This window comes from Marmota flaviventris, chromosome 1 (assembly GCF_047511675.1).
Source record: "Marmota flaviventris isolate mMarFla1 chromosome 1, mMarFla1.hap1, whole genome shotgun sequence".
Lineage (NCBI taxonomy): Eukaryota > Metazoa > Chordata > Mammalia > Rodentia > Sciuridae > Marmota > Marmota flaviventris.
The window spans coordinates 12,117,626-12,136,219 of NC_092498.1; the positions used below are offsets into that span (position 1 = coordinate 12,117,626).

Sequence of the window (18,594 nt, forward strand, 5' to 3'; positions counted from 1 at the left end):
AATATAAACAAGTTAGCCAGAAAGGTCCAGGCTGCAGGGACAAGTCAGGGCCCGGGAAGTCCCAGGTGTAGAGATTCTGTAGGTTTCCTTCCTGGATGAAGAATGGAGAACAATGCCAGGCATGTTGGGTTCTTTCTAAGGAAGAAGGAAAGATCTCCTGTCGGCTAGGAGTGAGCTCATGGCTTCTAGGATATCAGAGGAGAGGATGGATTTTCGGTTTCGACTTTGAATTGTTAAATGATGTCTTAGAATATTCATACAGGGGATACTGCTCAATACAAAGAGGAGTAAACAACATTAGTTTGCAGTGAGGTAGATCTTGGGATGACAAGCTTAAAAGAAAAAGCTGAATTCCAGAGACTTCACAAAATTCTGGAAAAGGCCACACTTATTGATACTACAGATGCCTGAGGCCAGAAGTGGAACTGATTCAAAGGGGAGTGAGGAAATGTTTCCAGAGGGTGGAAGCATTCTCCATCTGACAGAGAGGGGCAGACAAAGGACACATGCTTTTGTCAGAGTCCACTGACCTGTACACATGGGGTGGTGCAATTTATTTTATGCATGTTATCCCTTAATAAAGTTGATTTTAAAGGGAAAAATATGATGTCTTACTCATCTAGGTCGTTCTGCTCCTGGAGTAAGCTGGGAAACCAGCAGAGCTGCACTGGGTCCTGGTCTCCATTATTCTCCTAGTAAAGCAGCGTTGCTCAGTATTCAACAAGTAATGGGACACTTTCTTATCTCCTGATCATGACAGTTACTCTATGAGGTGAGCATGATTCATCCCATTTTATAAGTAAGGAAACTGAGGCACAGGATGGCTAAGAGAACCAGCCTAAGTCTTCTGAGTCAGAATGCTGCTATCTTTCCCTTATTCAGGACCACCCCTGGTCTTAGAGATCACACGGATCTAGGGAAACTGAAGCCAGAGAGTACAAGTAACTTGAAGCAGTTGTGCTATTAGTCAAGATAGTCTAAAATCAAAGGTCTGCCTCCTCTCCCATGTGTAAGGAAGAAGTATTCAATTAGGATCCTCCTGAATGAAGATAGAAGGACATTCATTTCCCATAGTGAGACTTTCAGAACAGCAGAGAGGATCTATCTTAAAACACAAGCAAGCCTCCTTTCCAGGGATGCAGACTCCGCCTTTCAGAGCATGGTGCCGGCCCCCCACCCCCTGAGTCCCAAGGGTCTTCTAACTTTAACAAACTACAGCAACAAGCACATGCATTACCTCATCACCGTCTGGCTTATTTCCTAGAAGCGATTGTCCAAAGCTTGCTCCATTTCCCCCCTGCTGTTGGCTTTGCACCCTTGGCCCATTCCTCCTGCCTGAAATCACACAGCTCTGACCCCAGAGAGCCAGAAGGAGCCTCCTCCTCCTCCTTCTCAAAGTCCTTAAGTCAGGGAAGAGGCCCCCCGTGGCCAGCAATGCACATCATGTGGCCATCCAAAGATAGTTTAAAAGCAGGTATGAGCGTGGGAGTGGAGGGAAGAGGGAGGGATGATATATGGTGGTCATGATGATGTGCACACAGGGAAAAGTCTCAGGAGGAACCACAAGAAATAGCAGATGGTGGCTGACAAGAGGGACAGACACCAGAGGGTGGGAGGAGGGAGAGTTCTACTTCCCATTTAGTTTCTTTCTGTTCAACGTGAATTTTCTAACCAATATACATGAATTGCACTTATTTATTTGTGCCAATAAGAATTGGCTAGCCCAAATTATGGGCCATATGCATCCTATACATAATCTGTATTTTTAAAAAGGAAGAAAATTGGAAACATTAATTCTTAAACATAAAATAAGCATCTATAATTTATCACCTCCCTTCCTTCACAGTGACCAAAACATGCATTAGTTTAAATGATCAAAACAACAACAACAACAAAGTCCCCTCAGTGGGATAGAGCCAGGAGGGGTGAAGGAATAAGGGTTCCCGGTGGTACAGCCCTCAATGGGTGCATTGTTCCCCCGTCTGCACCGCCAAGGGAGATCTCTCTGCCATTTTGATCTCTGGGTGCTTGGGTTATCTCCAGTCCCGAGCTCCTTCAAACCAATGCTTATTTAGGGCAGGATCGTCTTACTCTTCTTCGGCGCTTACAGAACCTAAAGCATATGTAGGTAAGACAGAGGTAGTCTCCAAGAGAGTGGGAGGGCCCAGACTGACACCACTAGATAGGTAGGCAGTAGGTGCCTTCTGACCCCTGTACCCGGAACCTTCACCAACTCCCCACGTTTGCTGTGAGAGCTCATGGCAAGGTTCAAACTCCTTCTCATGTTTACAAAGACCGTCCTTGATCTGGCCCGCGCCTGCCTTTCTGCTCTGGCTCCCAAGACAATTTCTGTGCCCCAGCCGTCAAACAGGTCCATTCACCCCTCCTGAGCGCGCCTTGGGGTTCCTTGCCTTCAGGCCCTTTCTCTTGCTTTACCCAGACTCTGCCACAAGTGACACCAACTTCTTCCCGAGACAGCCCTAGTGCGCCCACTGTCTGGGCACGCTTCTTCCATCTGCCCCTCCACTGTGCTACGGGTTGTACCGGCTGCATTGTTTTTACCTAAGCCTCCCGCACCGGAGGATGAAGGCGTGTCTCTCACCCCTCCCTTTCCCGGTGTCTATTACAGGTCTAGGGTCTGCAGAAAAGTAGAGAAGGGAAAACGGGTGTAATTACAGCAGAAGTAGATTTAAATTCAAGGCCGGATCAAGACTGGGTCAGGGATAGAACTGGGAAAGGTTTAATTCCCGGTTCCAACCACTAGACGACGCCCGCAGCCTCATTCCGGTCAAGACGCCTCCAGGTTTTGAAGTTTATTACCTGTCTAACAAGTTTCCTTCCTGTCCTACTATCCCTTTAAGAAGGTGAACCAGGTGAGCCAGGGGCTCCGCCCCCGGCGCTATCCCCGCCCCCCGCCCCCGCCCGGCCCTCCCGGCTCACCGAGTCCCTCGCGACCTGGCCCAGCGGTGGGGGCCGAGGTCCCAGGTCCCGGCCCCGCGCCATGGAGCGGCGCTGGCCCCTGGGGCTCGGGCTACTGCTGCTGCTCTGCGCCCCGCTGCCCCCCGGGGCGCGCGCCGAGGAAGGTACCGACCCCCGCCCTCGCCGCCCCCACCCCTCCGCGGTCGGCCGGCCTCTCCTGCAGGAGCCGGCATTCCTGAGAGGCCCTCCTTCCTGCGCCCCCTCCCGCTCCCTTGTTTTGCCGGGTCCTCGGGGCAATCGACTGGCGACGCCAGTCTTTGGTCTTTAACCCCAAGCTCCAGCTGTCCCGCCTGTCCCGGGTCAATCACCCCGACTCCTGCTGGCCAGCAGTCTTTGCCTGGGGGTGGAGAGGGAATTCCTGACTATTGCCAGGAAGCTGCATCCTGACCCCATCCTTCATGGGACCCTTCATTCCCAAACCAGGGGTCCCAACCTCAGGTGCCCAACCCAGAGATCGATGCCCACCGAAGTCCGAGATGGGAAGTTGCTTTTTGGCAGTCCAGGCCATGCAACAGAGGGACCTGCCATCCTGGGGAAGGGTTAGGCTCAGATAGAGAGATAGAGGCCAAATTTTGCACTTAAGGCATGCACACCCTTAATGAAGCTGCTCCCCACACTTCCCAAAATTGGAGCTGTGCTGGTACTCCCACCCACTACCCCCAGTTACAGGCCAGTGCAGGCCTTTGACAGAAGTTTAGAATCAGGTTCCCTACCCAATAGTCCCTTTCCAGGGCCCACTAAGTATTCCCAAGGGCTTAGCACCGCCTGCCATCCACTCTGCAGCTCTGCAGCAGATGGGTGTCCAGCCACACCAGCCCCGGATGACTGAGCCCTTGCAATTCTCTGGAGCTGCTCTTCCTCTTGCTTCCTGTCTTGGCTTTGGTTAAAGCTTCACACTCCAACCCTTGCCTGGCTCTGCCTTGCTCCCTTCACATTCTGAAGGAAAACAATGGAACTCTTGGAGTTCTTCGTTCCTCAGTCCTGGGCCCTTTTGCTCTCCTAAGCCTCAGGATGTGGCAGCTGTTTGGAAGAGGATGTTGGAGCTTGGGGCTGGAGCTCCAGAGGAGGAATGTGGGTTGCATATACCTCTGCCCCCCCAGATGACAGGCTCTTTTTTCCTCCACCTTCAGTCACTCTAATGGACACAAGCATGGCACAGGGAGAGTTGGGCTGGCTGCTGGATCCCCCAGAGGATGGGGTAAGTGTCGGGGAGGAAGGATCTGGGGTGCTTCAAGGCTGAAGGCCAATGGGAAATGGGGTGGAGAGGTGGGTGGAGGAACCAAAAAGAGCAGGAAAAACTGGAAGTGTCTCCTCCAGGAGGGGGAGGGGAGGCTGAGTCAGAGCCTCCTGAATGGGACATTGGGGGGGGAGGGTCAGTCTTCACCTCATGGGGAATGCCTCCTTGGTTGCTCCTCTCCCTTTCTGCTCCAGGGGCGAATTCTTGAGAGGACCAGAGTAGGAGATGAGCCCCCATTTCCAGGGAGACAATGAATGTCCAATGCTGGGCATGGCCAAGGGCTGAGACCACAGCCTTGCCCTGGGAGGAACAGAAACACCAGAAAGCATCCTCTACCCAGCTCTGCTCATTCCAGCAGAGTTGCATTGACAAAGCTTCAGGGAGTCAGGGACCATCCAAAAGTGTATTCTAAGTTACGTTTCTGGAGAGGAGAGCCAAAGCTTTCCTCAGATTCTTCAAGGGATCTTTGACTCCCTCGGATCTCCAAGCTGCTCCCCTCAAGGTCCCTGAGTCTTCGACTCTTCATACCCCGCAGGCAGGCTCCTCTACCCGAGGTATTACAGTCAGTGGAGGATGCAAGAGCCTGCACTAAGTCCATTCTTCCTTGTGTGTCCCTGTAACAGAGTGAGCAGAGGTCAGTTGTGGGTGGGTCCCAGAGAGCATATTAGGACATGAAGTCCAGAGAACACTCTTGCTGCTTCCCAACAGAGCTGGCCACAGCAGCACAGGAAGCTGCCTGAGCAGTTGGACACTCATGGGTCCTACACCCTGTTTCCTCAGTAGTGTCTTCCTTACTGTAGGACCTGAGATTTCAGTTTAGTCTGTTTTGGAGGTCAGGGTTACTTGCTTTTTTTCCTTCCTGGTATGAGGGTCCTGGTTCCATTTGCTGCTTTCCCAGAGTGGCCCATAATTAGAATTAATAAACTAAACCATAATGTAACCTCCAGGAGGGGCAGCGTGGGAAATCCTGGATTAAGCCAGCCCTAATAGGCGCCTTGTCTCATAAACCAGCTAATCACCTCACAATGATGGCTGCAGGTCTATCTGCTGGCTCCTGTGGGCCTTGGTGTGCCCCTGCCACCTCCACCCAAATAACTCTCCTCTAATTGGACTGGAATGGGAAAAAGGCCCCTTTCTCAGCCTCACAGAGAAAACAGTATTGCATTAGGAGGGCAAGAAGACAACCAGCAGTCACATGCTTCCATTCTCCTCTGTCCCCCTCATCTTCCCAAAACACATGCACACACACTCAACATCAGGATCCCCAGAATGCACCCATGACCCAGCCAGCAGTGCCTGAGTGGTAAGTGAAAGGATCCTTGGTGCTGTTCCTGGCTGGCTGGTTCTCCCCCATCTGTCACTGCTGGAATAGGGAGAGGCAGATTGCAGCTGGGAACATCTGCTTCTCCAGGCTCCAGCTGCAGCCCTGGCAATCTGGCTAATGAGCTGCACATGAACCACCCACCAACCCGTCCACCTGCCCTGCCCAGTGCCCTTCACTAGGGCTCCCATCTGGGCTTCCTCAGTCACCCACGAGGTGCCTTTGCATTCCAGCCCCCTTCCTCTCAGACAACTCTTGCTAACTATGCACTCTCTAACATAATGCAGAAAGATGTGCCTCACAGCAGCTTATAATTCTGCCCCACCCCTTTAACAATTCTTAATTCATGATGCTTTTTCTTGTCTTTTCCCAGAGCTGAGAGTAGGCACAAAAGCCCACGTACTGCAGTGGAGTAAAACCAGGGAAAGGGAACTTTCTTAGGGCCTCTGTTGCTTCTTTATCAAATTACAAGGTAGAATCCAAAATATCAATGGACTGCTTCTTTCTTAAGTTCATCTGGCACAGAAAATACTTAAGAATAACAGCATATTTTTTGAAGAAGAATAAAATGGGAAACTTGTCTTACCAGCAGATTTCAGAACAGCAACAATAATTAAAACAGATGGCTTGACAAAAATGCTCAGGCCAATGGAAAAGAATGGAAAGTCCAAAAACAAACACACATATCTTTTAATGTGGATGACATTGGAATTGGAAATCAATGTGGAAAGTATTGTAAGGGACAGGAAAACTTTCTACCCTCTAACATTTCTATAAGTGAGCCGTTGGAATAGATAGTAATGGGAGAAACCGTATTTTAACTAACCTTCATACACACAGGAAGTCCACAAAATATGAGACTGGAGAAAGGGTCAGATGACTGATGCATGCACACAATCCTGAGCTGAAGAAAGGAACTGGGGGTGAGAGGCAGCAACCTGCACTCAGATCACAAGCCGAGAGGGTGAACAAAGGCTGTCCTGCTGTGCAGGTACAGAGCCTTCTCCTGTATTAGAAGTTATCTCAAAGCAGTCCTCTTCCTGGTATAGATACCTTACTAATGTAGATTTCCTTCAGACATGTAAATTTTCCTTTTACTAGTTAATTCTGTATCTACAGTTTCTCAGAATATGCAAGAGAACTAAATTTTGGGGACGTATGTGTTGATTCCATAAGTATCGAAAGTATTGATGACTAATTATTAAATTGACCATTGGATGCCTGTAATTTCAAAGAAGAAAAGAAAAGTAGACACCTCTTCACTTAACACTATGTACACACACACACACACACACACACACATAGATGCGCACATAAATTCTAGGGAGATTAAAATCTAAACCTAAAAATCAAACACACATAAAATTTAAGAGAAAAAGATAGAAGATTTTTATAATTTGGGGATGAGACTCTCAAGCAAAATACACAACACAAAAAAAATCATGATGTTATTATGTAAAAATTAAAAATATATAGCCACCTCAAAGATATCATTAACAAAGAAGTGGTATGGCAGAAAACATTTGAAACACACATAATCAAGCAAATGATTAATACTGATATTATGTTTAAAAAAACTCATCCAAATGAATAATCAAATGTTAATAATAGAACATCAGGCAAAGGTGCATTCCTGTAATTCCAGAGACTTGGGAAGCTGAGGCAGTAGGATCACAAATTCAAGGCCAGCCTCAGCAATTTAGCAAGACCCTGTCTCAAAATAAGGTATGAAAAGGTCTGGGAATGTAGCTCAGAGTGTCCCTGGGTTCAATCTCTAGTACCTTATCACACACACACACACACACACACACAAAAAAAAAACAGGCAAGATTCTGAAAACATAATTACAAACCGGGCACACACTTGTAATCTCAGCAGCTTGGGAGGCTGAGGCAAGAGGATCTCAAAGCCAGCCTCAGCAACTTAGAGAGACCCTAAGCAACTCAGTGAGACCCTGTCTCTAAATAAACTACAAAATAGGGCTGAGGATGAGGCTCAGTGGTCAAGTGCCCCTGAGTTCGATCCCCATTACCCCCCTCAAAAAAAAACAACACATAATTGCACATAATACAAATAGCCAATAAACAGAAGAGAAACACACAGCCTCCTCTTCAATGAAATGTAAATTAAATTAGCAAGAAGTACCATCAAAAGCAAGGTGAAAAGTTTTACTCAGAATTATTAGGCTAGGCCACCTCTGGGGATGAGGGTGGAAGGATAGGAGGACTTTCTTTATTTTGTGTATGTTTTTATTCCTTGGCGTTATATAATAAGCACATAGAGGCATGATAATTAGGAGAATAAACCCAGCCAGCTGCAGTGGTGCAGGGCTGTAATCCCAGTGACTGAGGAGGCTGAGGCAGGAGGATGGCCAGCATGGGCAATGTAGTGAGACTTTGTCTCAAAAGAAAACTAAGGAAAAAACTAAGGGTGTAGCTCAGTGGTAATGAACTTCCCCAGGATACACAAGGTCCTGAGTTCAGCCTCTAGTACAGGAAAAATAAATTCTGGAGCTTGAAGTACCTGGCTTCATGTCCAAACTCGGCAAGTGAGCAAGACACTCAGCCATTGGGCCTTGGTGGGCCTTACATCCACATGGAAAGGGCTTCTTTCGTACTGGGCATTATTATTGCTAGGTGTAAAATGTCTTTTAAAGTAAAGGAAGTTAAGGGGGCAGACTAGAAGGTACCTGAGAGCACAGCCCACTTTCCCAATTGACTTTGATAATGGCTGTAACTGGAAGGAATATTGGATAAGGTGAGATTCCCCTATTAGACCATTCTATACTTGTTTTTGTCCTCCAAGAACATAGGGGTTTTACTTCTTTGCAAAACAAGTCTCCTCTTTGAACAATGAATAGAAAGGGTTTGTGAATAAGCTTTGCCTTTAGGGTACCTGATAGCTCTGCTGATCAAATAGGTAAAAGTTGGTGCTCACACTCCAGTAGTTTGAGTAGGCTAACTGAAGGGGCCAGAACTGGCCAGGAATTACTGTCCAAGTAATTCATAACTTTCAACATTAAGCCTACTCTGCTGTGGCCCAGCAGTCAGGTTAGGCAGGTTAAGAAGTATGACCCTAGGGACTCTGACACCAGCTTCCTCCTTGTCCACTCTGGTCCCTGACTCTGATTCTCTTCTCACAGTGGAGTGAGGTGCAACAGATGCTGAACGGGACACCCCTGTACATGTACCAGGACTGCCCACTGCAGGAGGGTGGAGACACTGAACACTGGCTTCGTTCCAACTGGATCTACCGAGGGGAGGAGGCTTCGCAGGTCCACGTAGAGCTGCAGTTCACCGTGCGTGACTGCAAGAGTTTCCCTGGAGGAGCTGGGCCTCTGGGCTGCAAGGAGACCTTCAACCTTCTATACATGGAGAGTGACCAGGACGTGGGCATCCAGCTCCGACGGCCCTTGTTCCAAAAGGTACTGCTTCTCCTCCATGCCATCTTGGTCTTGGCACTGATCCCTGCCTGGCTCCTTACCATGACCCTGCTCAGCTAAGAAGAAACAGAAGGTGACAGAGACAACAAGAGAGTGCAGGCATAGAATAATGAAAAGAATGTGGGACTACAAACCAGAAAGGCTAGATTTGAGGACCTCTTTGCTGTGCCTGTTAACCTCTCTGAGCTTTAATTTCCTCATCATAAAATAGTGATTATAATGGGGCCAGCCTTATCTATTTTAGAGTCTTTCAATTGCATCCAGTAAGAAAACAGGATGCCACGGTAGAAGAGGGAAATGTAGTCCTGAGGTTTTAGAAATTTCTATCTATCCTTGATGCTTGTCTTCCTAACACCCCAAAAAATATAGCTAGAATTTTGTAACAGGACATTTCCCTACCTGTGATCTCTCAATACTGTTCCTTTCTTTCCCACTCAGGAAGTATAGTGAATGTAAAAGAGTAAGGAGCACATTATTTTTTTAATTAGTTGTTAATGGACCTTTACTTTATTTATTTGTATGTGTATGTGGTGCTGAGAATCAAACCCAGTGCCTCACGCATGCTAGGCAAGTGCTCTACCACTGAGCCACAACCCCTGCCCAAGGAGCATATATTGTGGGATGTGCTCTCATTTCTTTCCAAAGAGCATGTTGTAAAATTTATTATTAGCAATAAATTAGTCCTGACACGCTCTATAACTGATCACCACATAGGTACCAGGATTGGGTGCCACCTCCCAGTGGTGGAAATTTTACGGACAGTACAGTCCTACTTGCTGGGTTCCAGTCCTAGCCCCATAATGTCATAGCTAGGTGATCTCATACAAGGTCTCTAATTTCTTTTAGTCTTAGTTTCCTCATCTGTTAAGTAGAGATGATAAGACAGCCTACCCCATAGGGTGATTGCATGGGCTGAATAATAATACAACACATTCAAAATACTTAATCAGGTTCCTCACACAGAATAAGTCCTTCCATCACGATTGAGTAAATTGTAAAGTACAGGTTGAGTATCCCCTGTCTGAAATGCTTGGGATCAAAAGTGTTTCAGACTTCAGGGTTTTTTGCACTTTGGAGTATTTGTGAATACATAATGAGTCATCTGGGAATGGGACCCTGTTCTAAACATGAAATTCACATGTGTCATTCACGCCTTCTATACACAACTTGAAGGTAATTTTATGCAATGTTTTTAGTGTGCCTGTACCTTGACTGTGACCTGTCACGAGGTTAGGTATGGAATTTTCCATTTGTGGCATCATGTAGGTCCTCAAAAAGTTTTGTGTTTGGGAACATTTCGGATTTCGGATTTCCAGGTTAGGGAAGCTCTCCTGTTCCGTGGGATGAAGCATGGCTCTGCTGTCACTGCCTCTTCTCTCACCCTTCCTCCCAGGTAACCACGGTGGCTGCAGACCAGAGCTTCACCATTCGAGACCTTGCATCTGGCGCTGTGAAGCTGAACGTCGAGCGCTGCTCTTTGGGCCGCCTGACTCGCCGCGGCCTCTACCTTGCTTTCCACAACCCTGGTGCTTGTGTGGCCTTGGTGTCTGTGCGGGTGTTCTACCAGCGCTGTCCTGAGGCTGTGCATGGCTTGGCCCAATTCCCTGACACTCTCCCTGGTCCTGGTGGGTTGGTAGAAGTGGCGGGGACCTGCCTGCCCCACTCACAGGCCAGCTCTGGGCCTTCGGGCGTGCCCCGCATGCACTGCAGCCCCGATGGCGAGTGGTTGGTGCCAGTGGGCAGGTGTCACTGCGAGCCTGGCTACGAGGAAGGCAGCAGTGGTGTGGAATGCACTGGTAAGGAAGGACATGGTGTGAATCCTCAAGGGCCACTGGGAGGGCCTCCTGGGTGCCAAGGCAGGGAAGGAAGCCAGTGCTCCATCCGGTGACTTTTAGCCTAAGAGCCCAGGGGACACATTTGCAGAGGTGTTTCCGGTATAAGGGATTGGAGTGGAGAGAGGGGTGCCTTTAGTTCTACATTGGGAAACTGACTCCACTTCATCCTCTCTCCAGCCTGCCCTAAGGGCTCCTACCGGATGGACATGGACACACCCCATTGTCTCAAGTGCCCCCTGCACAGCACAGCCCCGTCTGAGGGGGCCACCATCTGTACCTGTGAAAACGGCCATTACCGAGCCCCTGGGGAGGACTCCCAGATGGCATGCACACGTGAGTCCATGGGGCAGGGCACAGTCGTCTGGGAAGAGACCCTTGACCTCTGCTGAGCCCTTGTTTGAATCAGAATTTTCTAGAGCTTATCAGATATTGGAGACTGCCAGGATGACAGGCGCTTGCTTTAGCCCCTCCCCTGTCCCCTGCTTTCCCTGGGAAAACACGGAAATGTGCTTCTGTCACTTTCTCCTCAGTAGAAGTCAAGTCTCTCTCTACGAAGGCTTTGGAGGACTTTGGGAATTGTGGTGGGGGTGGGAGTCAGCAGCCTGGGTGAGAGCAAAGCTGGCACCTACAGATGGCTCTTCTCCCACAGGTCCCCCATCGGCTCCACAAAACCTGAGCTTCTCTGCATCGGGGACTCAGCTCTCCCTGCATTGGGAACCCCCCACAGATATGGGAGGACGCCAAGACGTCACATACAGTGTGGAATGTTTGCAGTGTCAGGGTCCAGCACAGGAGAGGGGTCCCTGTCAGCCCTGTGGGACGGGCGTGCGCTTCTCCCCTAGCGCCAAGGGGCTCACCACGCCTACTGTGCAAGTCGATGGCCTTGAACCCAATGCCAACTACACCTTTAACATCAAATCCCAAAACGGAGTGTCAGGGCTGGGCAGCTCCCACCCGCCCACTGGTGCCGCCCTCAGCATCAACATGGGGCATGCAGGTGAGGCACCTGGAGCAAACAGAGGACCTAGGACCACAGGCATGAGGGAGGGGGAGGAAGCAGTTGAAATGCTACTTAAGTTATTGCCTCTTTCCTTCCAAATCCATGTCTGTCCCTCCGGACTGTCAGAGTCACTCTCGGGCCTGTCTCTGAGGCTGGTGAAGAAAGAACCAAGGCAGCTGGAGCTGACCTGGGCAGGGTCCCGGCCCCGCAGTCCTGGGGGCAACCTGAGCTATGAGCTGCACGTGCTGAACCAGGTCAGGACGCTGCTGGGAGATGCCTCTGGTGTCCTTGCCTGGGCACACCCCAACGTTCCTAGCCCAGGCTGTGGGATGGGGAAAGCACCCACAGCAAACTGTGACTTTCTCAGGACAAACCTTCAGAGAACTCTGGGCTTACCTTGCTAGTTAGCCTCTCCCCACATGTTCCAACACTTCCAGGGGCTGGCTCAGCACAGCCCCTTTAACACAAGTCTCACCCGCAGGATGAAGAATGGCACCAGATGGTTCTAGAACCCAGGGTCTTGCTGACAAAACTGCAGCCAGATACCACGTACATCGTCAGAGTTCGAATGCTGACCCCATTGGGCCCTGGCCCTTTCTCCCCTGACCATGAGTTTCGGACAAGCCCGCCAGGTGGGTTCTCTCTTGTTCTGCCCCAAACACATCCCCCTGTCATCCCATAGAAGCACCTCTGCTCCTATTCCTCTTCTCTACACACCCCATCTCCCTGGTGTGGGGAACAGACACATAGCACATATTAACTGCCTTTTAATTCCCATCACCCCTGTGAACTCTGAACGCCGGACTTCTTCGCCATCTGTGTCTACAGTTTCCAGGAGCCTGACTGGAGGAGAGATTGTGGCCATCATCTTTGGGTTGCTGCTTGTTGTAGCTCTGCTGATTGGGATTCTTCACGTCTTCCATTCAAGGTGCTGGCTCCTGCCTCTTCCCTGCTCACCCATCCTGGGTCCCTGTGTCTGGTCAGAAGCCCTGACTATAGCCCTGATGACCCTCCCATCCTCTAGCTCCAAAGCTCAAGGTGTCCCCACTCCCATCCTGCACACCCAACCCCTGTTGTTTCTGGGGTAAATTCAGCCAGAGCCCATTGGGCCACACACGTGGTCCTGGGACCCTGAAGGAGCTGCTCCGCTCCCACAGGAGAGTCCAGCGACAACGGCAGCAGAGGCATCGGGACCGCCGCACTGATGTGGATCGAGGTGAGCCAGCAGTACCCATGCATGCTGGTGTGTGTGTGTGTGTGTGTGTGTGTGTGTGTGGCCACTGGGACACAAACGAGGGACCCACATCTGCCAGCTCAGCTTGGGGCGTGCAAGTGGGGTTTATTGTCCCTAGGGCTCTCGTGTTTTGCCACCTAATTAACGTTGGTTAATTAACTCTGCCCAGATGGTCCATCGCGGCTCGGGTGCAGTTAGCTGATGGCACTGGTGCTGCTGCACTGCCGCGCTGGGCCCTGAGCCTTCCCCACGATGGTGGCCAGGTCTGTAAGCGGAGACCAACGCCAGTCAGGCGGGGGATTGGGGTCCTCTGAGGCCTGTGGGCTTCCTGCTTGTCACCTCATTAGGTGGCCTTGCCAAAGGGAAATCTGTGGTCCATCCAAGTGGCTGGAGTGAGAGGAAGGCTTCATCTGGGAATGAATGAGGTGTGACTGACTGGAGGGGCCTGGGGTCTGAGGCCAGGTCATGAGCCATAGGAAGATTGGGTAACAAGTTGGCAGCAAATTCGCTGTCCAGGCTTGGGTCCTGACCCCTGCTGTGGACCCTGAGGAGTGAGGAGGGGAGCTTGGAGGTAGACCGGAAGAAGAAAGCTAGGCCAGGCAGACTTCATTGCTACGAATAGAGACTGTCCTCCACTTGAGCCAGGGCTCACCTCGGGCAGCAGAGAAGTGTGGGAGGAGTGGGCTCAGTTGTCAGCCCCTTCCTCCTCACCCCCTCCATACTCCCAAGCCCTGAAGGGGACGCTGCTATTGCTGAGCCCCCTGTCCTCCCACAGAGGACAAGCTGTGGCTGAAGCCCTACGTGGACCTCCAGGCCTATGAGGACCCTGCGCAGGGAGCCCTGGACTTCACTCAGGAGCTTGATCCAGCCTGGCTGATCGTGGACACCGTCATCGGGGAAGGTGATCTCCTTGGTGTTCCACAGCTGGTCCTCTCCGTGTGGTAGCACAGAGCTGCCAGCAGGCCGCTTCCTTCGGGCCTTCCCTGGGGGCCCCAAGCTGGCCTCTCCTCTGGTCCCAGAGTTCCCAGATGAGTTCACACTCGCTCTGCCCTGTGTCCACTCTGAGCTGCGGCATTCATGTCAGAACCCCCCGTATCAGGAGCCTTGGAGCCGACCTTCCTTGCCGCACACTTTGCTCTGGGCTTGTGAGTTTTCTGATAAACAAATCATCTCTGCCCATAGAGGTGTTGCCCCTAGGGCTCAGGCTGTTCTCAGACGGTTCCCAAAAGTGGGAGAGATTCAGAGCCTCCCAGCGTTCCACCCCATCAGGGGCCCAGTGTCCTTGGGCTGCCCTGATCCTGTAGGTCACCAGAGGAAATGGATCTGAGCAGAGAACAAAGCTTGGCAGTGTCCTTGCCAGTTGTGCAGCCAAGCCAGCTGAGCCGTGACCAGGGAGCTCATGGGAAAAGGCAGCAAGGATCAGCCTCCCCCGCCACTCGGGCCTGCTCTTGACAAACACAGCGGCCCCACGGCACAGGGCCCATTTCCCCGGCATTTAGTGAGCACCTACCACAAGCCAAGGAGTGCACTAACACCAGAAGACAGTGGGACCAGGTAGCAGAGATCCGCGCTGGCTCCAGATTGTCCCTTCCCTAGGAGACACAGACTAATCCCTGACCCAGGAGGTGCACTCCACATTTCTGTGCCCCCAGAGAAGGGGAGGGCCAGAGGACAGGAAAGGGTCACTGCCTGACCCTGGGGCAGCCTGACAGTGCCCCAGACCACAACCTTGTTTTGTTTCCACCAGGAGAGTTTGGGGAAGTATATCGAGGAACTCTGAGGCTCCCCAGCCAGGACTGCAAGACTGTGGCCATTAAGACCTTGAAAGACACGTCCCCAGATGGCCAGTGGTGGAACTTCCTTCGAGAGGCAACTATCATGGGCCAGTTCAACCACCCACATATTCTGCATCTGGAGGGCGTCATCACAAAGAGTATGAGCAGGGGGGCGAGGGAAAGAGGGAGTAACACCACCAGCAGTGGAGGGTGTGCTACCAAGGGCAGGAAGCCTGGCTCTGGGGTGATGGCATGCGCTCTGTCTCAGGAAAGCCCATCATGATCATCACAGAGTTTATGGAGAATGGAGCCCTGGATGCCTTCCTGAAGGTGAGGAAGGTGGAGGACCAGCTGGGGAGGGGGATGTACCATGGAGCCCTGAGCCTTGGGAAAGGAGGTCCTGCTCATCCCCCGACTCACCCACTCATCCTGCTGCAGGAACGGGAGGACCAGCTGGCCCCTGGGCAGCTGGTGGCCATGCTGCAGGGCATAGCAGCTGGCATGAACTACCTCAGTGACCACAATTATGTCCATCGGGACCTGGCTGCCAGGAACATCTTGGTGAGTCAGAACCTGTGCTGCAAGGTGTCTGACTTCGGCCTGACCCGCCTCCTGGACGACTTTGATGGTACCTATGAAACACAGGTTAGAGACAAGCATGCACCGTGTACATGTCCATATTCACCATCACCCATCAACCATACAGTTACACCTGTAGAGTTACAAGTATTTGTGCTCCTGAGACACAATAACCTTCTATCCCCATCCCAAGTCTTTTTTTTTTTTTTTTTTTTTTTTTTTTGTGGTGGTGTTGTTATCGCTTGTTGTTGTTTTTCACCCCTGTTCATGCCCTAAAGCACATCACTTTTCTGTCCCATGCCTTCCTAGGGTGGAAAGATCCCCATCCGCTGGACAGCCCCTGAAGCCATTGCCCATCGGATCTTCACCACGGCAAGTGACGTGTGGAGTTTTGGGATTGTGATGTGGGAGGTGCTGAGCTTTGGTGACAAGCCCTATGGGGAGATGAGCAATCAGGAGGTAAGTCTGGAACATTCTTCCCCATGTCACCCCTGCTTCACATCGCTTGTCCCCTCTCAAATCCCTCCCATGGTCCTTTCTTGCAAATATTTTCCTAACCCCAGTTTCTCTCTGGTCCCTTTACATCACAACATGTTCTCTACTATTCCCAACCTGGTCAGGATTGCTTTGAGGCTATATTGCAGTGATCTTGTGTGAACACAGTTTGGTCCTAGGCCTGCAGGTCAGCTTCCTGCCCTAGGGCTGTCCTCCCTGTTTCCTGCTACAGGTAATGAAGAGCATTGAGGATGGGTACCGGCTGCCCCCTCCTGTGGACTGCCCTGCCCCTCTGTATGAACTCATGAAGAACTGCTGGGCATATGATCGTGCCCGTCGGCCCCACTTCCTCCAGCTGCGGGCACATCTGGAACAACTGCTTGCCAACCCTCACTCCCTGAGGACCATTGCCAACTTTGACCCCAGGTAACCATGCTGGGAAAGGACAGGTGAACTCAAAGGGCAGATCTGGAAGGACCGAAATGGGCACTCCACTACATCCACCAAGTGTTGGCCCCTGCGGAGCTCTGGACAGAGTCCAGCATGGGAGGCAGGATTCATTGAGGAGAGCCCACCCTGATGAGATAAGATCCCAACCTCCATGGTATTTTGATTGAAGATAGGAAACAAGCACACTGAAGTGGAATGCACATGGAAAATTTAGAAAGGTACAACTTAAAGAGGTCTGCTCACAATTACCAAGCCCACAGAAAATCACAGCCTGACGCCAATTCCCTGCCTTCACCTAGAACCCTTCCTGCAACCATCTCTCTCTGATCTGACTATATTGTATTATGGCCAAAGCCACATCTCTGGGGAGCTTCTGTGGCCCAGTCTGAGAATTGGATACATCCCCTTCCTCACAGAAATATCCTGCATGTGGAGGAAAGTTTCATACATTTGACCCATTTTGGAGCACCAAATGGATCCATTTTGGAGCACCATTTTGGAGCACTTGCTGGACAATGGAGACAAAGCAGGGCTTATGGTCTGGTGCCCAGAGGGAGCTTGGACAACTAGGTTGAGATGGGACTGGCAGGCACAGCCTTGGAGTCCGGGGAGGCCTTGTGACCACTGGGCCAATCTGAGGGTCCAGGGAGTTGAAGACCAGAAGACTGCAGCTATTGCAGGATGACAGCAGCATCCAGCTCAGGGACAGCCACCATGAAGCTGGGGAGGCAGCTGGGGTCAGTGCCAGGAACCGACCCTCTGGGAAGGTTGGACTTCCTCAGTGCAGAGAACTGTTGAGACTAGTTTTTCAAAACCATCCATGAGAGAGAGAGGGTCAAAAATGTACTTTACCAAGAACATGGCTAGAATGTGGAGAAAGAAGTGGTGGGAGGGGTTAAGGTAGGGGAGGAGCTGGGCCAGGCCAGGCTGTACTCCCAGTGCTTTATCAGTGGACCAGCCTGGCATACTGCCCTCTGCATCAAACCACCATATATAACCTTGTTTCTGGGCGAAAAAGTGTTCCAAGTTCCAACTTTTGAAACTATCTTTTGGAGCACAGTTCCCTCATACGCTAGAGACTGCATGTGCTAATCTTTCTGGAATGTTGGACGTTTCTCCCCAGCAGATTTACTTTGCTAATGGTTTTTGGCTCTGGCTGGCTTTAGTACAGGAACACTCATTGTGTTGTGGGTGTCAGAGCGCAACAATAGGTGGCAAAGTGTGGGTTGTTGCAGCCACCCTGGAAAAAGGTGGGACCACACCCGCTACAGGGCCCCTGCTCTCCTGCCCCCCACTTCCTCTCGGTTCATGCCTGAACCAGCATCCAGGCAAGTGCCCAAACAGACTGGTTGGGGTCCCCTTCTGTCAGGGACTCCCAGGGCAGCTACTTTCTTCCATCAGTCAGCTGTCCACAGCAGGAAACAGCCCAGGATGTGGGTTCAGACAATGGGCGACTAATCCACCCAGCCCAGATGATCTCTGCACCCACCGGCTGCGATGCCGAGGCCCATTCCAACCAGCCCCTGAACCCTCAGGAACTGACTCAGTCTGATATTCCACAGGGTGACACTCCGCTTGCCCAGCCTGAGCGGCTCGGATGGGATCCCTTATCGAAGCGTGGCCGAGTGGCTGGAGTCCATCCGTATGAAGCGCTACATTCTGCACTTCCGCTCAGCTGGGCTGGACACCATGGAGTGTGTGCTGGAGCTGACGGCTGAGTACGGACACTGGGGCAAGGGGTGGCCTGGGCACAGGGCAGCAGCTGGGGGCTGGGCCACCAGGCTCAGTGCCTCGCTTCTCTTCCACAGGGACCTGACGCAGATGGGAATCACACTGCCGGGGCACCAGAAGCGCATTCTTTGCAGTATTCAGGGATTTAAAGACTGAGTGGCCACCAAGAGGACACCTCAGCCCTCTCCTACCACTGTTCTCAGGACAGGCCGCCAGGGTCACTGCCTGGGCCCTTCCTCAACCTACGATACGTAGGCTATTGGTGCTGCTCCTGCCCTCTTCCAGGACTCTGTCTCTGGACTCAGGAGCCTCCTTGTTTCAAAAGGGAGGTGGGGGGGGGGGTGTAGAGGTGAAATGACAGCTGGGCTGGGGGCGGGTTTAATATGTATACAGACATACACATATATATATATTTTTGTAAATAAACAGGAACTGGGTTTTCATCCCTATTCCTAATCTTTTCATCTTCATCTCCCATCAAACCTGGACAGTTGTAGGCACTATGAAAGAGTCCAT

General features: G+C 51.2%; 1 protein-coding gene and 1 long non-coding RNA gene across 2 annotated transcripts; one reads left to right on the plus strand and one right to left on the minus strand.

Annotated features, from left to right (window-relative positions):
• Positions 1-3,001: 3,001 nt before the first annotated feature.
• On the plus strand, positions 3,002-18,378 carry Epha1 (EPH receptor A1). Its single transcript, XM_027943371.2, has 18 exons — positions 3,002-3,083; positions 4,110-4,177; positions 8,680-8,961; positions 10,373-10,775; positions 10,992-11,147; positions 11,464-11,811; positions 11,941-12,068; positions 12,296-12,446; positions 12,643-12,742; positions 12,972-13,030; positions 13,824-13,949; positions 14,796-14,981; positions 15,092-15,153; positions 15,262-15,468; positions 15,712-15,861; positions 16,130-16,323; positions 17,910-18,065; positions 18,156-18,378. Exons 1-18 carry the CDS (start codon positions 3,002-3,004, stop codon positions 18,232-18,234), a joined length of 2,937 nt encoding a protein of 978 aa, XP_027799172.2. The 3' UTR covers positions 18,235-18,378.
• LOC114099141 (uncharacterized) lies at positions 4,607-15,609 on the minus strand. The gene is made up of 2 exons (XR_003583841.3): positions 15,244-15,609; positions 4,607-4,830 (listed from the first exon to the last, which is right to left on the minus strand). It is a non-coding gene; the product is annotated as an uncharacterized lncRNA (long non-coding RNA).
• Positions 18,379-18,594: the final 216 nt, after the last annotated feature.

Bases quoted from the DNA above. Each gene is read 5' to 3' on its own strand.
- Epha1 (XM_027943371.2), top strand. From the start codon at position 3,002: ATGGAGCGGCGCTGGCCCCTGGGGCTCGGGCTACTGCTGCTGCTCTGC. The intron at 3,084-4,109 runs GTACCGACCCCC...CTCCACCTTCAG, and splicing joins CGGGGCGCGCGCCGAGGAAG to TCACTCTAATGGACACAAGC. The intron at 18,066-18,155 runs GTACGGACACTG...TCTCTTCCACAG, and splicing joins GTGCTGGAGCTGACGGCTGA to GGACCTGACGCAGATGGGAA.